A 16,768-nucleotide genomic window follows, 5' to 3' on the forward strand; every position below is an offset into this window, starting at 1 on the left:
ATGCTGCAACTTGTACCTCCAAGGTATCATGTATCAATTGAACGAAATGGTACCAGCTAGCTAACTAGCAGCTAACATACTAGCCTGGAATTTGGAGGTTCATTCCAACATGCGGACTCCTGTTCTCGGCCTGTGCTGCTTGTGGCCTCATGTTTTGCTGACGCCCTGCCTCCGTGGAGAAAACAATAAAGTTTACCCACTGTCAGCCTGGCCACAACAACTTTTGGGGGATTATCCTTCATTCACCATCTCGATTGCAAATGAGAAAATGACATTAGAGTTCCGCTTTTGCGAGATATTGAAATACACTTCTGTCGTCAGTGATGTCGTCACCAGGCCACAAGCAGGCAAGGGAGGACGGGAGTTAAGATATTAAAAAAGAACTCTAGGGAGTAATATCCCCAGACTTGGAGAAGGGCTGGAAGACATGAAAAACGTCAAAACCAAATTATCTAACTTGAGGGGAAGTAGGAAACGAACGGACTCGATTCTAGAAATGCGGCCTGTTCCTTTAGGTGACATGCTATGATTTAAAACGTTAACTACCTTTGTTGGTATTCCTGCAATGAGCCTGATACGTTTATGGTGCACTAGCTTTTTGATGCCCTCTAGTATTTTGATCTATAGTTCTCCATCTGGCTTCTGAGATTCTGTAGCTGGTGATGTCCAGTTATTCACCAGCAACTTATATCTCAACATACAGGGCAGTCATGGATAAGCAGTTAGGGCGTCAGACTTGCAGCCCAAAGTTTGCTTCAAGTCCTGACCCGCCAAGGTTGGTGGGGGGAGTAATTAATCAGTGCCCTCCCACATTCTCCTCCATGACTGAGGTACCCTGACCAATGGTACGGTCCTGCCGCACTGGTCCCTTTTGGGGCGCCATTGGGGGCTGCCCCCTTGCACAGGTGAGGCATACATGCAATTTCGTTTTGTGCAGCGTGCAGTATTCACTTGTGTGCTGTAGAGTGCTGAGTTTCCCAGTTGGGCTTTCACACTTTCACTGACTGCAGTATTGGGTTTAAATAAACTTCTGGAATATTCTGTTTACATTTGTGGAACATTGTTCTGCAAACGGAATATTCCCGAAGCACAGGCATATTCGGAATGAGTAAAGAGATCACATGACTTGTGGGTGAACCAAATACATGCCACCATTCCATAAACATTGAAATATTCCTCACGTGTAAGGTAATCATGCTCATTGACCTTCAGAATGACTTTAAAGCATGGTCGCCTGAAAAAAAACTACACAAACGCACAGAATGGAAAAACCTGCAACATGTCTCTTCTTCGCATCAGAGGTTGTTGTACCTCGTCTCAAAAAACTGCACACATGGAAAAACTGGAGTCATCCACCCGATTCACCTCATCACAGAGACATGCAGTTTGCTTTCCAGCAAATGTTGCCTTCTGAAATGGAAAAAGCGATTACTTTATTGCATTGTTCAGAGACTTGGTGTTGAGTAAGGAGATGACTGTGCATTTGTTCATATAGTTAAGACATTTGTTAAGAAATGCGTAGCAATCGCTGTTCGCTAATTGTTCAATTCTGTCTGTAACATGTTCTTTGTTCATTTTATACATTTGCCCTATTCTGAAGTGTCTATCTGTTTGGCAGGTTGAATGAACCTGAAACGAGTAAGAACATTACTTATTACTTATTAATACAAGTACTTAATGGAACAGTTTCCACTGTTTCCATACTGAACTATGTTCTTCTCTGATCTGAGACAGGTTCTTGCGTACCTGTCTGGTCTTTGCACGTGCCTGCAATCAGTCAGGAGCCCTTAACTACTTTGTAAGTATTTAGCTTGCTCGGCTTGGTATTGGGAACCGAATCTGCCTGAAGTTAGAAGTGACCAAGCCCTTGCATACGGTGCACGGACTTGTGCCAGATCAAAGAAGAACATAGTTCAGAATGGAAACAAGGCATACTGTTCTTTTAAGGTGCACTAGGATAAGGTATCGCGACTATGCCGCTCATTAAGTGGTGCTGCCTTTTGCCAAATGGGATCTTTTCATGAACATTTACTAAATAATAAACTAATATTAACTTGTATGACCAAAACACAGGAAGTTTTGCAGCCAAAAAAAAAAAAATTCTGAAAATTCAAAATGGTGGACCATGGAGAAGATCCTTTTCATGTATGAAAAATGCAATTTTCCCAGTCACAATGAATACTTGATCATGGTAGTATTCGTGGAAAAGGTGACATTTGTGAATGGGCAGCATGAATTCTGGAAATAAAGTACTAAAAATATTACACAGTGCACCTTTAAATTAATGAAAAGCGGAAGGAGGAGACAAAGGAGTTTTAAGACATACTGGACTCCGAAAGTTGGACTTTTGCCAAAGGTGGGCAAGTTGCCTTACAGCTAAATTTCCAAGTCAAAGCTAATAAAGCTCCTTGATTATTAGGATTAGGAAATATACCAAGGTTGTCATTGCAAGTCTGCATTACCTTAGTCCGTAAGATATATACTAAATAGAGATTTTAGTTGACGTAAATATCATCATGCTTAATATCTATGCTTATGTAATGCATTTATGCCACCAGCGAACCCTGAACAGATCAATCAAACCGTTGAAATACCTGTGCCTGCATTTAGTTCTGTACTCCGAAAGTATAGGCTATAGAGTAAATTACGTTAAGACTTTATTTTTCTTTCCTTTACTGTACACAACTGTGCTGATTTTTGCAGTAATTCTTTCAAGTGGTGATGCATTCCTTCCATGTATGAAAAAAATGACCATTCCCATGTCACATGATAAAAACACATTCGGTTTTATTGGTTTCTGTTAAATTGTTGTTTTGACTTTTTTTTAAAGTGGTTGTTATGTCACAGCGCTCAGAAAGCTCACGTGTACAGACACTAGAACTCTGTCCAGCAAGCAGTTACAATGAACTCCAAACCAAAGTCAAAATGAAGAGAAATTAAGTAAAGCTGTCCCAGTTTGTCTTTGTGTATGTGTGCGCGCGTGTGTGTATGCGTGTGTGTGTGTGTACATACATGATTGTGAGTGTGTATATGTTAGTCTATCAGTGCGTATGTTTGCTCCTGGTAAGCTGGCGGTTGGAATGGATTGGAGGCAGGACACCTGTTTTTATCAGCGGAGTCTGATTGGGCAATGTATGCGCCCTTCAAAAGGTCACACCAATTGGATACTACAGAGGGGGGGGGAGGGGGGCAGAGGGGTTTCATTTCACGCATGTGAGCTGTTCTTAATGTCCTAAATCTGGAAGTCTGGGAATACAGGGCTAGAGCCTAAACATGCATCTCACTATTTACAGCAAAGAAAAACAAACAAACAAACAAACAAAATCATTTACAGTTGGAAATAAACTAGGGGACGAATTAAATAAACTAATTAAAAAAAGAAAAAGATAATGACAGTACAGTCATGGGAACATCCCAATAAAAGGGACAGTCCCCATGTCACCACATCTCAAGTGTCACCTGTCCCAGCTCATTGCGAGCGAGTCCTCGTTTAGTGTCACCTGGGGCGTTTCTGGAACAGTGGAAGTAATACTCTATAGAGTCTGGTATAGTGGTCCGTTTCCATGGTTACTGAGTCTGACTGCCTGCCTGCCTGTCTGGCTGGCTGTCTGTCTATCTGCCTGATGATCCCAGGACATCCTGAGCAAGTTAACACAAACGACTTAATTTCCTAGTTAGTCGAAAAGTTCCAACCCAACCCACACAGTAGTATTGCAGTTCACTTCAGTCATAGCCAGTGGTAGGCTATCACTGTCGAAGACCTGTTAGCAGTTTAGTATCTTTCATACGGCTAGATCATCGAGAACAATAAAGTGTTTCTGTGTTATTTTTGGATGCTGAGAAGTAAATTTTACATGCCATCGTGTAGTCTAACATCCCTTGTTGACTGAGAACCCTTTACATTATAGTATAGAAATCCTCAGCAGGCAATGATCTGGTCTACACTCACCATTCACCTTTTCATCCATCTCTCTCAATATATAGTAGGCTATATATCTCTATTTCTTCCGTATATAGTTTTTCAATCCTTTGTTTTCGTTAGCAGCAGACAGTACAGCTAGGCTGACCTGTCCTGTCCTGAAGGGGCCAGTTCCACTGTCCACCCATGGGTGGCGCCAGCGAGAGGTGTGCTGAGAGGATGCGAACCCCCTTTAAGAGCCTCACTGCCATAGACATACTGTATATATAGTATTATGTCTATGTCTATGGCCTCAATACATAGGCAGCAGCAGTGGTTACTGGGTAATGGAACCGCTTAGTGCTCCCGTGACAACCGGCTCACAAGCTAAACTTGGTTAAACACTTCAGATGGGGGTAAGGGGGGGTAATAAAACTATCGTAATAGCGCACTTCTTATTTACAGCAGTTACAATGGGGTCTAGAAAGGCTCTTTCTCTATATATGTACACATACGTTTACAAACAGTTTTGCGTTTTCCCTTTAACGTTATTTGTTCTCTCGCATCCATTCACTCACTTGTGTCACGCATTTGTTTTTCTCCAACTCATTCATTTGTTCAACGTGTTCGCGTCAGAGTTCAATTAATTGCACCAAGAACAAAGTACAGTTGGCTAGTTTCTAAAAAAAGATACACCTACAGTAATAAACACAGATTAATTTCCTTCAGAACTGTTGCATGATGGAGGGGGCATGCCTCCCCCCACCACGACCATCAACAACCAAGTCAGAGGCTGAAAAACATCTACGCCCTCTCAAACAACTTAATAAGAATATACTACTTCAAATTAATAAAGTGCTCTTGGTTAAGAAACATCACAGAAAAAATTGTGCAGTAGATGTGCCATTACAACAAAAAATAGTATTAATAATAATAATTATAATAATCAGGATAATAAAAGAACGAAAAATATATATGTTTTCTACATAGCTTCTTGTCTCCTTTAGTTTGAAACACACCTTGGTTCCATTTTTCTGTATTTGTGCGAAGGACATTTCAGTACTTACACATTTTTGTGTAAGTCCTCGGTGCTATGATCACGGAAGGCATTCAACCTTAATCTCATTGCAGTGTTCATCAGTGAAGTATACCATAATAATACAACGAAACAAACTCATTTAGAAATATACTGTCCAGTGTTTTCTAAAATGCATGACTGCATCACATCTCTAACTTAATCAAAAATTGAAAAAAAAAACAACAACAAAAAAGGTAAACAAAACATCCTCTTTGTTACACCTGATGTGTGCGGAAAAAGCAGTTGACTATCCGTTAGCTTCAGTAGCTTAGCAATTAGCATTGCTAAAAGTTGACTCATCAACGTCAGTAACAGTTTATAACAAATCAAAATGTTCATGTCCTCCTAGGTGGAAAACATTCATGTTAGGACGTGGTCAAGTTTTCAACAGACTAAAATGTGGAAAGTTACAGTCAATGCACACATCCCTTTTTCTTTCCACTAATGAGAAAAAAAGAAGATCAAACGAAAACAAACGCTAAGCTTATATATGGATTTATAATGTAATTTACGTAATGCGAATTTCTATACATTATGGAACTGGCGTATAAAGATTCCTCTAGTAGTTTTCTTTAAGTACAGAGTTCTGAGTCATTTAGTAGAGAATCTCTCCTTTACGCGTTTGCACAGTCCAGCGTTAGCTTCCATATGCGAGTCTGTTTTCCTCGTCCATATTTTAAAAGTTTGGATGAAACAGAGAAGTCTAAATTGCCCTAGTTTCTCATTCCCATTCAACATTTCCAACACACAAACACACACACATACACACACATTCTCTTTCTACCCTTTCCCCTCCTCATCCCACTAGTCTTTATCAGTATTTATGCTAATCTTCAGGGTCTGTATAGCCGTACTGAGATTTTAGCAGTATCATGTGCTTTCACATGGCGCCCTAGTAGCAGTAGTAGTCGATTCATGAGGTTGCGTGTTTTCTTTTTTTGCTGTTTAAATACAGTAAAATCCAGTAATACACTACTTTAGAAGCCACAGACGAGAAGCTTGTTTTAAACTAAGAGTAATACATACAGTAAGCTACTTAACCGCTACAGGTCGCAGTTTGCAGCAATGACTATTGGCTGTCTTCGTCTGTGAGACAGCAGGCCTGCGGGAGTAACGTTGGACTCCCATTGGACCAATTCTGGTTCCAGTCCGGTCCACGACCCCTATTCATTGGATCACCGACCCCTACTGTTCGTGCCTAACATTCACAATGATAATCTGTGCCTTTATATATATATTTGTACGTCTATATATATATTCATTCTTTTAAAAAAGTAAACAAAACAAAATTGTAATAATAACAGTTTTCACCACCTAGATCATTTGTTAGCAAATTGTTTACAATCTCCTCTCTCTCTCACTCTCTCGGCTTCAAACTGTTTCCTCATCTCCTTACCATACAGACTAACCAACAAATAAACACACAAACACACACACACACAGTCATCATTCACACACCTTCATCCTCATGGCGCTCATGCTCCAGAGGGGGCGCTGTGTTGTTGTTGCTGTTGTTGTTGTTGTTGTTGTTGTAGTTGTTGTCAGACGTTGGACTCCACAAAGGGTCTCTTTGGCTGCTTGATGGGCGAGGTGGGCGCCTGGCGGTTGTCCCTGGACAGCTGGCGGTAGATGCTCTCCTGGTACGCCTGGGCCACAGGCAGCGTGCGCGCCACCTTCACGTCCTGGTAGGTGGGGCCCTGGCTGCTGACCCGCTCCATCATGTGGTCCCGGTGGTCGCGGTCGCGCGCGCTGCCATTGGCCAGTTTGCCCAGCGACGAGGGCTGCGATTGGCTGCTGCCGCCGCCCACTGCGCTGCTGTAGTACTCCCCGTCGTCCAGCAGGTGGCCGTTCTGCGCGTTGTTGGTCTTGTTGTAGTAGGCGATGTTGCCCAGCGACGCCGGTGGGCTGTAGGAGGAGGGCCCTCCGGTCGCCGAGGCGACGGAGGCCTGGTGGATGAGGTTGCCGGGTGACGTGGGGCTGGTGATGCTGCCGCTGCCTCCCAGACCGCTGTCCATGGACGTCATGGCCCAGCCGCCGTGGCGCGAGGTGGGCTGGTGCAGGTACTGCTGCGTGCGCGCCGTCTTGTCGATGATGCCCATGAAAGGGGTGCTTCTCGAGCGGGCTCCTTCAACAACGAGAAAACACGAAAAGTCAAAGTCATCGAGCGGGCACCTTCAATAATAAACACGAAAAGTCAAAGTCATCGAGCGGGCACCTTCAACAATAAACACGAAAAGTCAAAGTCATCGAGCGGGCTCCTTCAACAATGAGAAAACAAAAAGTCAAAGTCATCGAGCGGGCACCTTCAACAATAAGAAAACAAAAAGTCAAAGTCATCTAGCGGGCACCTTCAACAATAAAAACTAAAAGTCAAAGTCATCGAGCGGGCATCTTCAACAATAAAAACAAAAAGCCATTGAGCGGGCACCTTCAACAATACGTAAAACAAAAAGTCAAAGTCATCGAGAGGGCACCTTCAACAATAAGAAAACAAAAAGTCAAGTCATCGAGCGGGCACCTTCAACAATAAACACATAAAGTCAAAGTCATCGAGAGGGCACCTTAAACAATAAATTAAGACGTCAAAAGTTGCTCATTTATAATTTCCAATCAATAAATAAATCAAATTGTTTTTTATATCCACAGCATGCAGAATTATTAGGCAAACAAGTTTTTTGACTATGTTGTCCATTTAATGTCCAAGACAAATTTCCTTCGGGACTATTAAAAGAATCTTGAATCTTGAATCTTGAATTATGCATACTCTGCGACACCATCCTGTATGAACATGAAATCCTATTGAATTTAATCATTCCAGGCCGTGCACATTTGTATAAAAGGGGGTTGGAACTATGGAGTCAAAGTCAAAGTTGCTCATTTGTCATTTCCAATCAATCAATCAATCAATCAATCAATCAATCAATCAATCAATTGTACAGTATTGTACAATTGTACAGTACAGTAAATATTTTTAGAATGTCATTGTACGGTCTATAAAGACAATATAGGTCTAAATACAGTAAAAAAATGATTTTAAAAAAACGGGGTCTTGCGCTTTCACCTTCGCCTCCGTACAGCACCCCCATGATACTCTACTCTACTCTACTCACCTTCGCCTCCGTACAACCCTCCACCTCCACCTCCACCACCTCCACCGACCCCCACCCCGCGGCCGTCCAGGCCCTGCGAGGAGGGCGAGATGGCGGACAGGTCGTCGTGGCGGTCGTAGGCCAGCTGCAGAGGGATCTCCATCTGGCTGATGGAGGAGGCCGGCCTGAAGCCTGGGGCTAGATTACAGGCCGAGCCGCCCCCGGAGATGCTGCTGCTGGACGGGGAGAAGCGCATGCTGACGCTCTGGGAGTGGATCAGGGGCCGGGGCGCCGACATGTGCTGCTTGACCTTGAGAAGAAAGAAAGGGAGAAGGAAAAATTATAATAATGTGAAGAGAAATCGGTTAGAAGGTTACTGGCTTTTCACTCTGTCACATCAACACAGTGTTGTGAGGAAGGGCAAGACACTGGCAGCCAACCACGTGAGATAATTTTTTGACCGACAGCGGTTTCCAACAGAGGTTGAGTTGTGCGCAGCCTGGGTCGCGCAGCCAGGGGAAATCAAAAATTGAGAACCCATGAGCAGCTGTAAATTTCCCACGTTGGTTGCATTTCTTTAACTTCTTTGAATTTGAATTGCTTGAATTGCTTGAAGAAGGTCAGTAGACAGAAACGTTGCAGTAAACCACGCAAATTTGAACCGTGTGCGGGAGCTTTCTTTGCTTTAATGTTGGTGACCTAGGACTTCCACTGCTACGCACCTGACCAAGGAGGTGTGCAAGAATTCTTCACTTACTAAATTTCTTTAACTTGTAAAATACAGTATAATAAAATATAAAAACGATACCAGTAGGGCTGTAACGATACGGTCAACTCACGATTCGGTTCGTATCACGATGTATTACCTAAGGTTCGATGTATCCCACGATTCCACATTATAAAATAAAATTATGAATAAAAACTACGATAGTTTATTGGTAGAATAGGTTTAAAGAGGCTAGTAATGATTATTGAAAGTTTAAATATAATAATGATGATGATTTGAAGCTTGGAAGCACTATGACTTCATATCATGTGGTTGTTTTTTGGACTGATGGGTAACAAAACTTTGAAAGGCCATATCACGATACTGGCTCCTTGGTATCGCGATACAGTATCGTGAGTCTGTGTATCACGATTTCTGGATACGATACAATATCGTTACAGCCCTAGATACCAGTGTAGACCAGGCTTGTACGAAATTCCGAATGGAAAGAATTTCAATTCAAAGTAATGCCATAATACGAACACTAGGTGGTGGTGTTCTATGTACTTTCAATGGGTGGTGTAGATTAAATTCAAAGAAATTCACGGTAATGGCACCACCTAGTGTTCGTATTATGGCATTATTTTGAATTGAAATTCTTTCCATTCGGAATTTCGTACAAGCCTGGTGTAGACCTATATGCATTTCCACTGACCTCATTGGGGCTGGCACTGATCGGTCTGCGCACCAGGTGTGGGATCTCTGGCGACCCCAGCTGACACACCTGCACTCCGGACTGCGCCACCACCCGCTCCCGCTCCCGGTCCAAATCGTGCTTCGACACCGGGTAGTACGCCGCCGACTGGCTCCGGCTGATCTGCGGGGTCTGGCTAAACCGCAACCCCCCGCTCGGACCTCCTCCTCCTCCTCCTCCTCCTCCACCTCCGCCTCCCTGCCTGGGGTACGCGGAGGTGGGTCGCTGCTGGGGGGTCAAGTCCGCCTCCATCACCCCCATCGGGTTCACCCCGCCTCCCCTACCCCCGTGTTGACACAGCGCCCCCGCGCTCAGGCTGGACTGCACCTGCAGAGGTGGCATGGGCCGTCCGTCCAGCGACGGCTGGTACACCAACCCGCCCCTCTCCACCCCCAGGCTCCTCTCCACGCCCAGGCCTCTCTCGTCCATCGACGTGCCCTGGTATCGGCTGCTGTTGAGCGGGTGCGGCGTCAGCTGGCTCCCCATGCCGCCCCCTCCTCCCCCTCCTCCGTAGCCACCGTTGCCGCCCCCTTGCTGGCTGTTGGTGCGCACGATCTGGGCCATGGAGGGCTGCAGGCGGTGGTTGTGGTGCTGGGACTGCTGCTGCTGCTGCTGGGGGGACTGGGAGGAGCACTGGGAGGGCTGCGACTGGAGCTGGAAGGAGCGCTGGCTGGCCATCTTGGACAGGGGAGACTTGGGCCGGGACGGTAGCGACACGGGGACCGGTAGAGGGCCCGAGGGTAGTGGGACCGGTACCACCGGGTCGGACTGGTAGCGTCCGGGGGAGCCGGACTGGGAGCGGTACATGCAGACGGTCTCTAGCGGAGGACTTGCCCTGTAGGGGGCAGTAGTCAAGTCAATAAAAAGGTCAATTTTGTTGATATAAAACATTTAATACATCAGTTGACCGAAAAGTGGCTCACAGATTAGAGTTAGAGTGTACTTTATTGTTCCCAGACGGAAATTTGTCTTGGGCTTCAACAATCACTGCATAACATACAGTACTCACTCACATACCCATACAACATAACATACAACTCCTGCTCCGCAGATGACTGATAACAACAATAATAATCATAATAATAATCATAATCATAATTACAATAATAAAAAAAGATTTCTCATCTACAGCCGTTGGAAAAAATTGAGACACCACTTCGAAATGTTCAGCTTTTCTGATTTTACTATGGATAGGAAATTTGGGGAAAATGTTAGCCTGATAAACCAGCCTAAATGTAGCTGAACATTTTTCAGCGTCCAGCAGGTGGCGCTGGTTTACCAGGCTAGGAAAATGTTGTTAGTAGTTTATACGTAGAATGAAACAACAATGTTGGCTTTACTCAAACACGTACCTATCGATGGTAAAACCAGATGAACTGAACATTTCGAAGTGGTCTCTCAATTTTTTTTCCGTGGCTGTGTACTCTAATGACGTAGCGAAATAAAGCACTTTACCTGTAGGGGGTGTTGCGCCTGAGAGGGGAGGGTGGGGGGCTGTGGTAGTCCATGCCCTGGGAGGAGGAGGGAGGTGGGGGTGGTGGGGGGCTGAACCGGTACGCATGCTGCAAGAGTAGAGATACATTATTGATCCCAAAGGAAATTAAAGGTGCACTGTGTAGACTAGGATGGTGGCCAGAGTAGGTATTGCAACTATGCTGGTCATTGAAACGGTGTTGTCTATTGCTAAAATTGATCTTTTCGTGAATATTCACTAAATAATGAACTAATATTAACTAGCAGAACTAACGTGTAGTACATTTTGCAGCTAAAAATTTATATTTCTGGAAATTCAAAATGGCAGACAACGGAGAAGATCCCCCTTTTCATGTATGAAAAGTGCAATTTTCCCAGTGATAATGAACACTTAGAATTTGATAGTGGTAATTATTCATGAAAAAGAAAAGGTAATAACTGTGAATGAGTAGCATGAATTCTGGAAATAAACTACTGAAAATCTCACACAGTGTCCCTTTAAACGTGACCCGTGACACAAAACTATCGGCTATATGTTTTGATGGAAATAAACGTTTTCGCATGAATATGCCCATCCAACATATCCACAACATCATGCCCTAGGCCGCTTACATAGTCGACGTGAGTAACGAAAGCTAACACGACCCAAGAGGCGCTTAGTGATGTAGTGAAGTGTTTTTACAGTGATGCAGTGACACAAGCAAAGAATTGTCTAGTAGAGATATACATCAAGCCCATATGTTTCCTGGATCCATGTGATGTCAGGTGAACGCCCCTTTAGGAGACCTTTGGAGACTTTGTGTGCATTCCAATATGCAACCTTGCGTCCTCCACTTGTGCTTGTGGCCTCGCCCCGCCTCCTGGCCCCTCCTCCGTGGAGAAAACAATAAAGTTTCCCAGCTGTCAGCCTAGCCACAACAAATTTTAGGGGACTGTTTTTCATTCACCATCCCAATTGCAAATGACAAAATGACTTTAGAATTGAGCTTTTGCGAGATATTGAAATATAATGCTGTTGTCAGTGATGTCATCATGACGTATTACTTCCTGGTATAAGGCCACAAGCACAAGTGGAGGACGCAAGGTTGCATATTGGAACGCACCCTTTAGGTTGATAATAAATGGAGTTCCCTTAGCACTGTAGATGGCGGTAGCGCACATCTTATGCAAGCCGCCACCAAACACCACAGAAAGAGAAGAAGAAGGAGGGGACAACGCCCCCTTAGGAGACCGAACTTGAGCACACTCCTTTGCATTAAGGAAGGCAGGGTTTGGGGTACTTACTCTACTAGAAGATTCTTTGATGCAAGGACTCGTATCAAGTATCAAATAATGAGAGTGCACGCGTATTGCAACGTATCAACATCTAATGGTGGCCGGAGCCGTAGCCTGGCATCGACATACTATGTGTTAGGATGCGCCGACTGCGCAAGTTCCCTTACACAAAACAAAACACATATCACAAAAATCAAACATCCAACATATTACTCATTTAAGTTATCCATGTGTGCATTCCAATATTCAGACTCCCGTCCTCCGCTTGTGCTTGTGGCCTCGCCCCGCCTCCTGGCCCCGCCTCCGTGGAGAAAACAATAAAGTTTCCCAGCTGTCAGCCCAGCCACAACAATTTTTGGGGGACTGTTTTTCATTCACCATCCCAATTGCAAATGAGATGCCATGTGCACCGACTATCATGCTTTTACTCAAATAAAGTTACTCATCAGATGTTCACAATAAGCATGTTAACAAAATTAATCAGCATGTCATTGGGCACTTGTAAGGGTATTACTGCCTGCTTACTAGTGACTATAAACACTTAGAAGAACCTTAGAAGAACCTTATTATAAAGCGTTACCAGATATTTAATTAATTTTTTGTCGTCAGTGACGTCAGATCATCATGAGGTCACAAGCAGGCAAGTGAGCAAGGGAGGACAGAAGTCTGCAGATTGGAATCCACCATATGTGCTAGGGGTGTAAATCACAGCCTCTTTGACGATACGATTCAATATTGATATCTTATTATTCGATGCGATTATTTTCGATACTTAAGAATGCCCCACGATAGGATACAATACAATTAGATATGACTTTTCTCCAATTACTTCTCCACTTCTATTATGTTATGGAGCAAGGGCATTGCGGGGGCCGCTATTCGATTATTTTCGATACTTAAAGCGATGGTTCGGAGTAGAATCACCCTAATGCCATTTGAACCGTGACACCCATCCACCTTTACACCCGAAGTGTTTTCTGCCGCAGACTTACATCAACAGAGTTGCCGTGTTATTCGATGTTTATTCCGGTTAGCTTGACTCAAGCGCATATGGATACTGGGCACCGTCTCCAAACTTTCCCCACAAAAATAACATGTCATTACACCAAACTTCTGCAGTAGCACAAATATGGTCTGTACTCACGAAACGAAGCATTTGGAAGTTTGGAAATAGTCCAGGAGTCTAGTATTATCAACACAAGCTGAATAGCTTCTCTGCTGCTAAAGCTGTGCCAACGTTGCTTCCGTCATATGAGACAAGCCCGTAAAAGTCTTCAACAAACTTCCAGACGAGAGTGTTAAAAAAGTTTTCACTGAATTGTGATTAAGGCTTATATTTTCAAGGCAATACTTAAAATATATTTCAAATCTTACCTACTATCAATTAGACAAGGATTTTCGTTATCAATACTGATGCTGAATTCACTTTTCATTGTTCATATTATGAGCTTCGTTGAGGACTCTTACATGCTTGTCTTAGATGACGGAAGTAACGTTGGCGCAGCTTTAGCAGCAGAGAAGCTATTCGGCTTGTGTTGATAATAATAAACTCCTGGACTATTTCCAAACTTCCAAATGCTTCGTTTCGTGAGTACAGACCATATTTGTGCTACTGCAGAAGTTTGGTGTCATGACATGTTATTTTTGTGGGGAAAGTTTGGAGACGGTGCCCAGTATCCATATGCGCTTGAGTCAAGCTAACCGGAATAAACATCGAATAACACGGCAACTCTGTTGATGTAAGCCTGCGGCAGAAAACACTTCGGGTGTAAAGGTGGATGGGTGTCACGGTTCAAATGGCATTAGGGTGATTCTACTCCGAACCATCGCTTTAAGAATGCCCCACGATACGATACGATTTGATTCAATCGTCAGTTTATATTTGTGATATATCGATACATTGTGATTATTATTTACACCCCTTATATGTGCATGCAGTACAGCCATAGGCCTACCTGGTCGCCAGGAGAGGTGTCTCTGTGCAAGGGAGGGCTGGCTCTGCTGGAGTGTTGGTGGTAGAGGGGGTGCGAGTGGGAGTTGTGGTGGTGGTGCGTGGGGGACAGGGGCGGCGATGCTGATTGGTAGCTGTGGCGGGTGGGGGAGGACATGGACGAATGGCTCTGGTGGTGGTAGTCAAAGGCCTGGCCGCTCGACAGGTGATAGGCCGAGGAGGAGTCCAGGTGGGCGGGATGATGGTGGTGGTGCTGCTGGAGGTGATGGTGGTGCTGGTGGTGCTGGTGGTGGTGGGACGGGGAGAGGGGCGGGCTCTGGATGATTGGCAGGCTGGTCAGGCCAATGGAGGCGTTCTCCAGCTCCTGCTCCAGGTAGTCCTCGTCCTCAAACAGGTCCTGCACCGGCTCCATGTCGTCCAATCGCGGCTCGGGGGGCGGGACATGAACAGGAAGCGGGAGGGGAACAGGAACGGGAATGTCCCGCTCCTCGCCCTCTTCGTCCATGGGAGGCGGCGGTGGCGAAGGGGGCGGGGACGGGGGCGGGGGTAAGATGACCTCCTCGGGCTCCTCCGGTTGGCTGGTCTGGTGGTGCTCCTCCTCGACGCGCTGGTGTAGCCGCTGGATCTCGCGGTTGTTGGGGCACAGCCGCATGGCTTCCCTCAGGTCCTCCAGCGCCTCCGCAAACTGCCTGCAGGGGGCACCAAAACACACACACTCATCACATTGGAACAGTGGGAAGCTAAATTTCACCCAAAAGAAACATGCTAGTCGACATGTACTGTGACTACCGAAGCAAATCCTCATACTCTCCATAGGATTTCATTCAAATCTCACACACGTCTATTTTGGACTGGTGCATACTCAAAATGTAAAAGTTCAATGTAAGACAAGATGAAACGCACACAAAAATGAACAAATACAATTACTACTGACCTTATTTTTCTGCCTTAAGCTCTGCCATATTACTCTATGATCATTTTGGAAATAACTTGTGTGTTCATTCAAATATTGCTCAAAATGTTACTTTTCAACAGGGGTGTACACATTATTGGTGTGCACTGCACATCTTACCTGCTACTTCGCTTGGCATGATAACACTTATGCCGTGTACAGACCAAGAGCGAACGGAGCGAACGAAGCAACGTAAGTCATTATTTCTCTATGGAGGGCATGCGACCTGCGCTACCAAAGCGTATTCACCAGGAGCGAAGCTTCTTGAGCGACCAGAGCGAATTTTGACGATTAAACTCAAGCTAATCATAGGCGAATTCCCTCTGACGCTGTTCGGCGAAAACCAATCAGAACGTTTATATCTCCGAATGTCCCAGGCTGTCAAGCCAGAGCCGTTATGTGATTAGCTGAATCAAAAATATCAATGCTGCGCCTGGAGCGAATACAGTGAATTCAAGGCGAAACTTTTTCTGCTACCCACACTACCAGACAGCGTAGTTCGCTCTTGGTCTGGACACGGCATAAGGCGTTAACAGTTAACGTGTGGTATCACAGCCAGGTAATGTTTCATTATAATGTCAAAGGGATTAATAACAATATCATAAAATATATGTTTATAATATTATATGAAATATACATATATCTTACCTGCTGCTCCGCTTGGCGCGAGCTCTGGCATAGAACGCCTCATAGCACTTGGGCTTCAGCTCCAGCGCTTTAGTGGCAAACTCCTCAGCCATGCCGAAATCCTAAACACACACACACACACACACACACACACACACACACACACACACACACACACACACACACACACACACACAGGCACCCACACACACACACACACACACACACACACACACGCACGCACACGCACACGCACACGCACACACACACACACACAGTGTTCATCTGTCAAGTGACTGATGTGAATGTATTGCAGTTAGACTCGAAAACAAGCAGTCACTCAAGGGAATTCACTCAAGGGAATTCACTCAAATCATCAGTGCGTTCAGCCTGAGTGTTATGAGACAAACTGAGTTACTACATGTATGTGACAGATTATAGGAAACCCCTATTCAAAACGAGATCAAAGAGAGGTTGAAAATTCTGAAACTGCTAAAAGCAATGTATGTATGGGAAGTGGGAAATGTATGTATACAAAGGGTTCCTTTAAATTAGAGATGCACCGGATCCTGATTTTTAGGATCCTGCCGGATACTGGATCCACTGCTTAAGATCCTGCCGGATCCAGAACCGGATACCGGATCCTACGAAAGGGTTGAAACACATAGCTCCCACACATGGGCCCTTTTTATTACGTTGGCGCAAACTATTTTTAACACTCATTGGCTTACTGACACACTGCCTTCAACGGCCGCTTCTGAAGGGCTTTCACTCCATGCAGCAATTGGGGTTGTGATAGACTGACTGAAAAGCCTAGGCTATGTAAAAAGCAGAGATGCCCCAGATCCTGATTTTTATGATCCTGCCGGATACTGGATCCACTGCTTAAGATCCTGCCGGATCCTGAACCGGATACCGGATCCTACGAAAGGGTTGAAACACATAGCTCCCACACATGGGCCCTT

The 16,768-nt window shown here is 44.8% G+C and overlaps 1 protein-coding gene across 1 annotated transcript in view; it reads right to left on the minus strand.

Annotated features, from left to right (window-relative positions):
- Positions 1 to 3,380: 3,380 nt before the first annotated feature.
- Positions 3,381 to 16,768, minus strand: part of tanc2b (tetratricopeptide repeat, ankyrin repeat and coiled-coil containing 2b) — a 226,036-nt gene continuing 212,648 nt past the window's right edge. Inside the window, exons 27-32 of the mRNA XM_063220958.1 lie at positions 15,825 to 15,925; positions 14,229 to 14,913; positions 10,981 to 11,087; positions 9,487 to 10,360; positions 8,087 to 8,375; positions 3,381 to 7,101 (exon numbers count right to left, since the gene is read on the minus strand). Coding sequence (XP_063077028.1) covers positions 6,518 to 7,101; positions 8,087 to 8,375; positions 9,487 to 10,360; positions 10,981 to 11,087; positions 14,229 to 14,913; positions 15,825 to 15,925 — 2,640 coding nt within the window. The 3' untranslated portion in view covers positions 3,381 to 6,517. The remainder of the gene's footprint in view (positions 7,102 to 8,086; positions 8,376 to 9,486; positions 10,361 to 10,980; positions 11,088 to 14,228; positions 14,914 to 15,824; positions 15,926 to 16,768) is intronic.

The sequence above is a fragment of the Engraulis encrasicolus genome, chromosome 17, assembly GCF_034702125.1.
Source record: "Engraulis encrasicolus isolate BLACKSEA-1 chromosome 17, IST_EnEncr_1.0, whole genome shotgun sequence".
Lineage (NCBI taxonomy): Eukaryota > Metazoa > Chordata > Actinopteri > Clupeiformes > Engraulidae > Engraulis > Engraulis encrasicolus.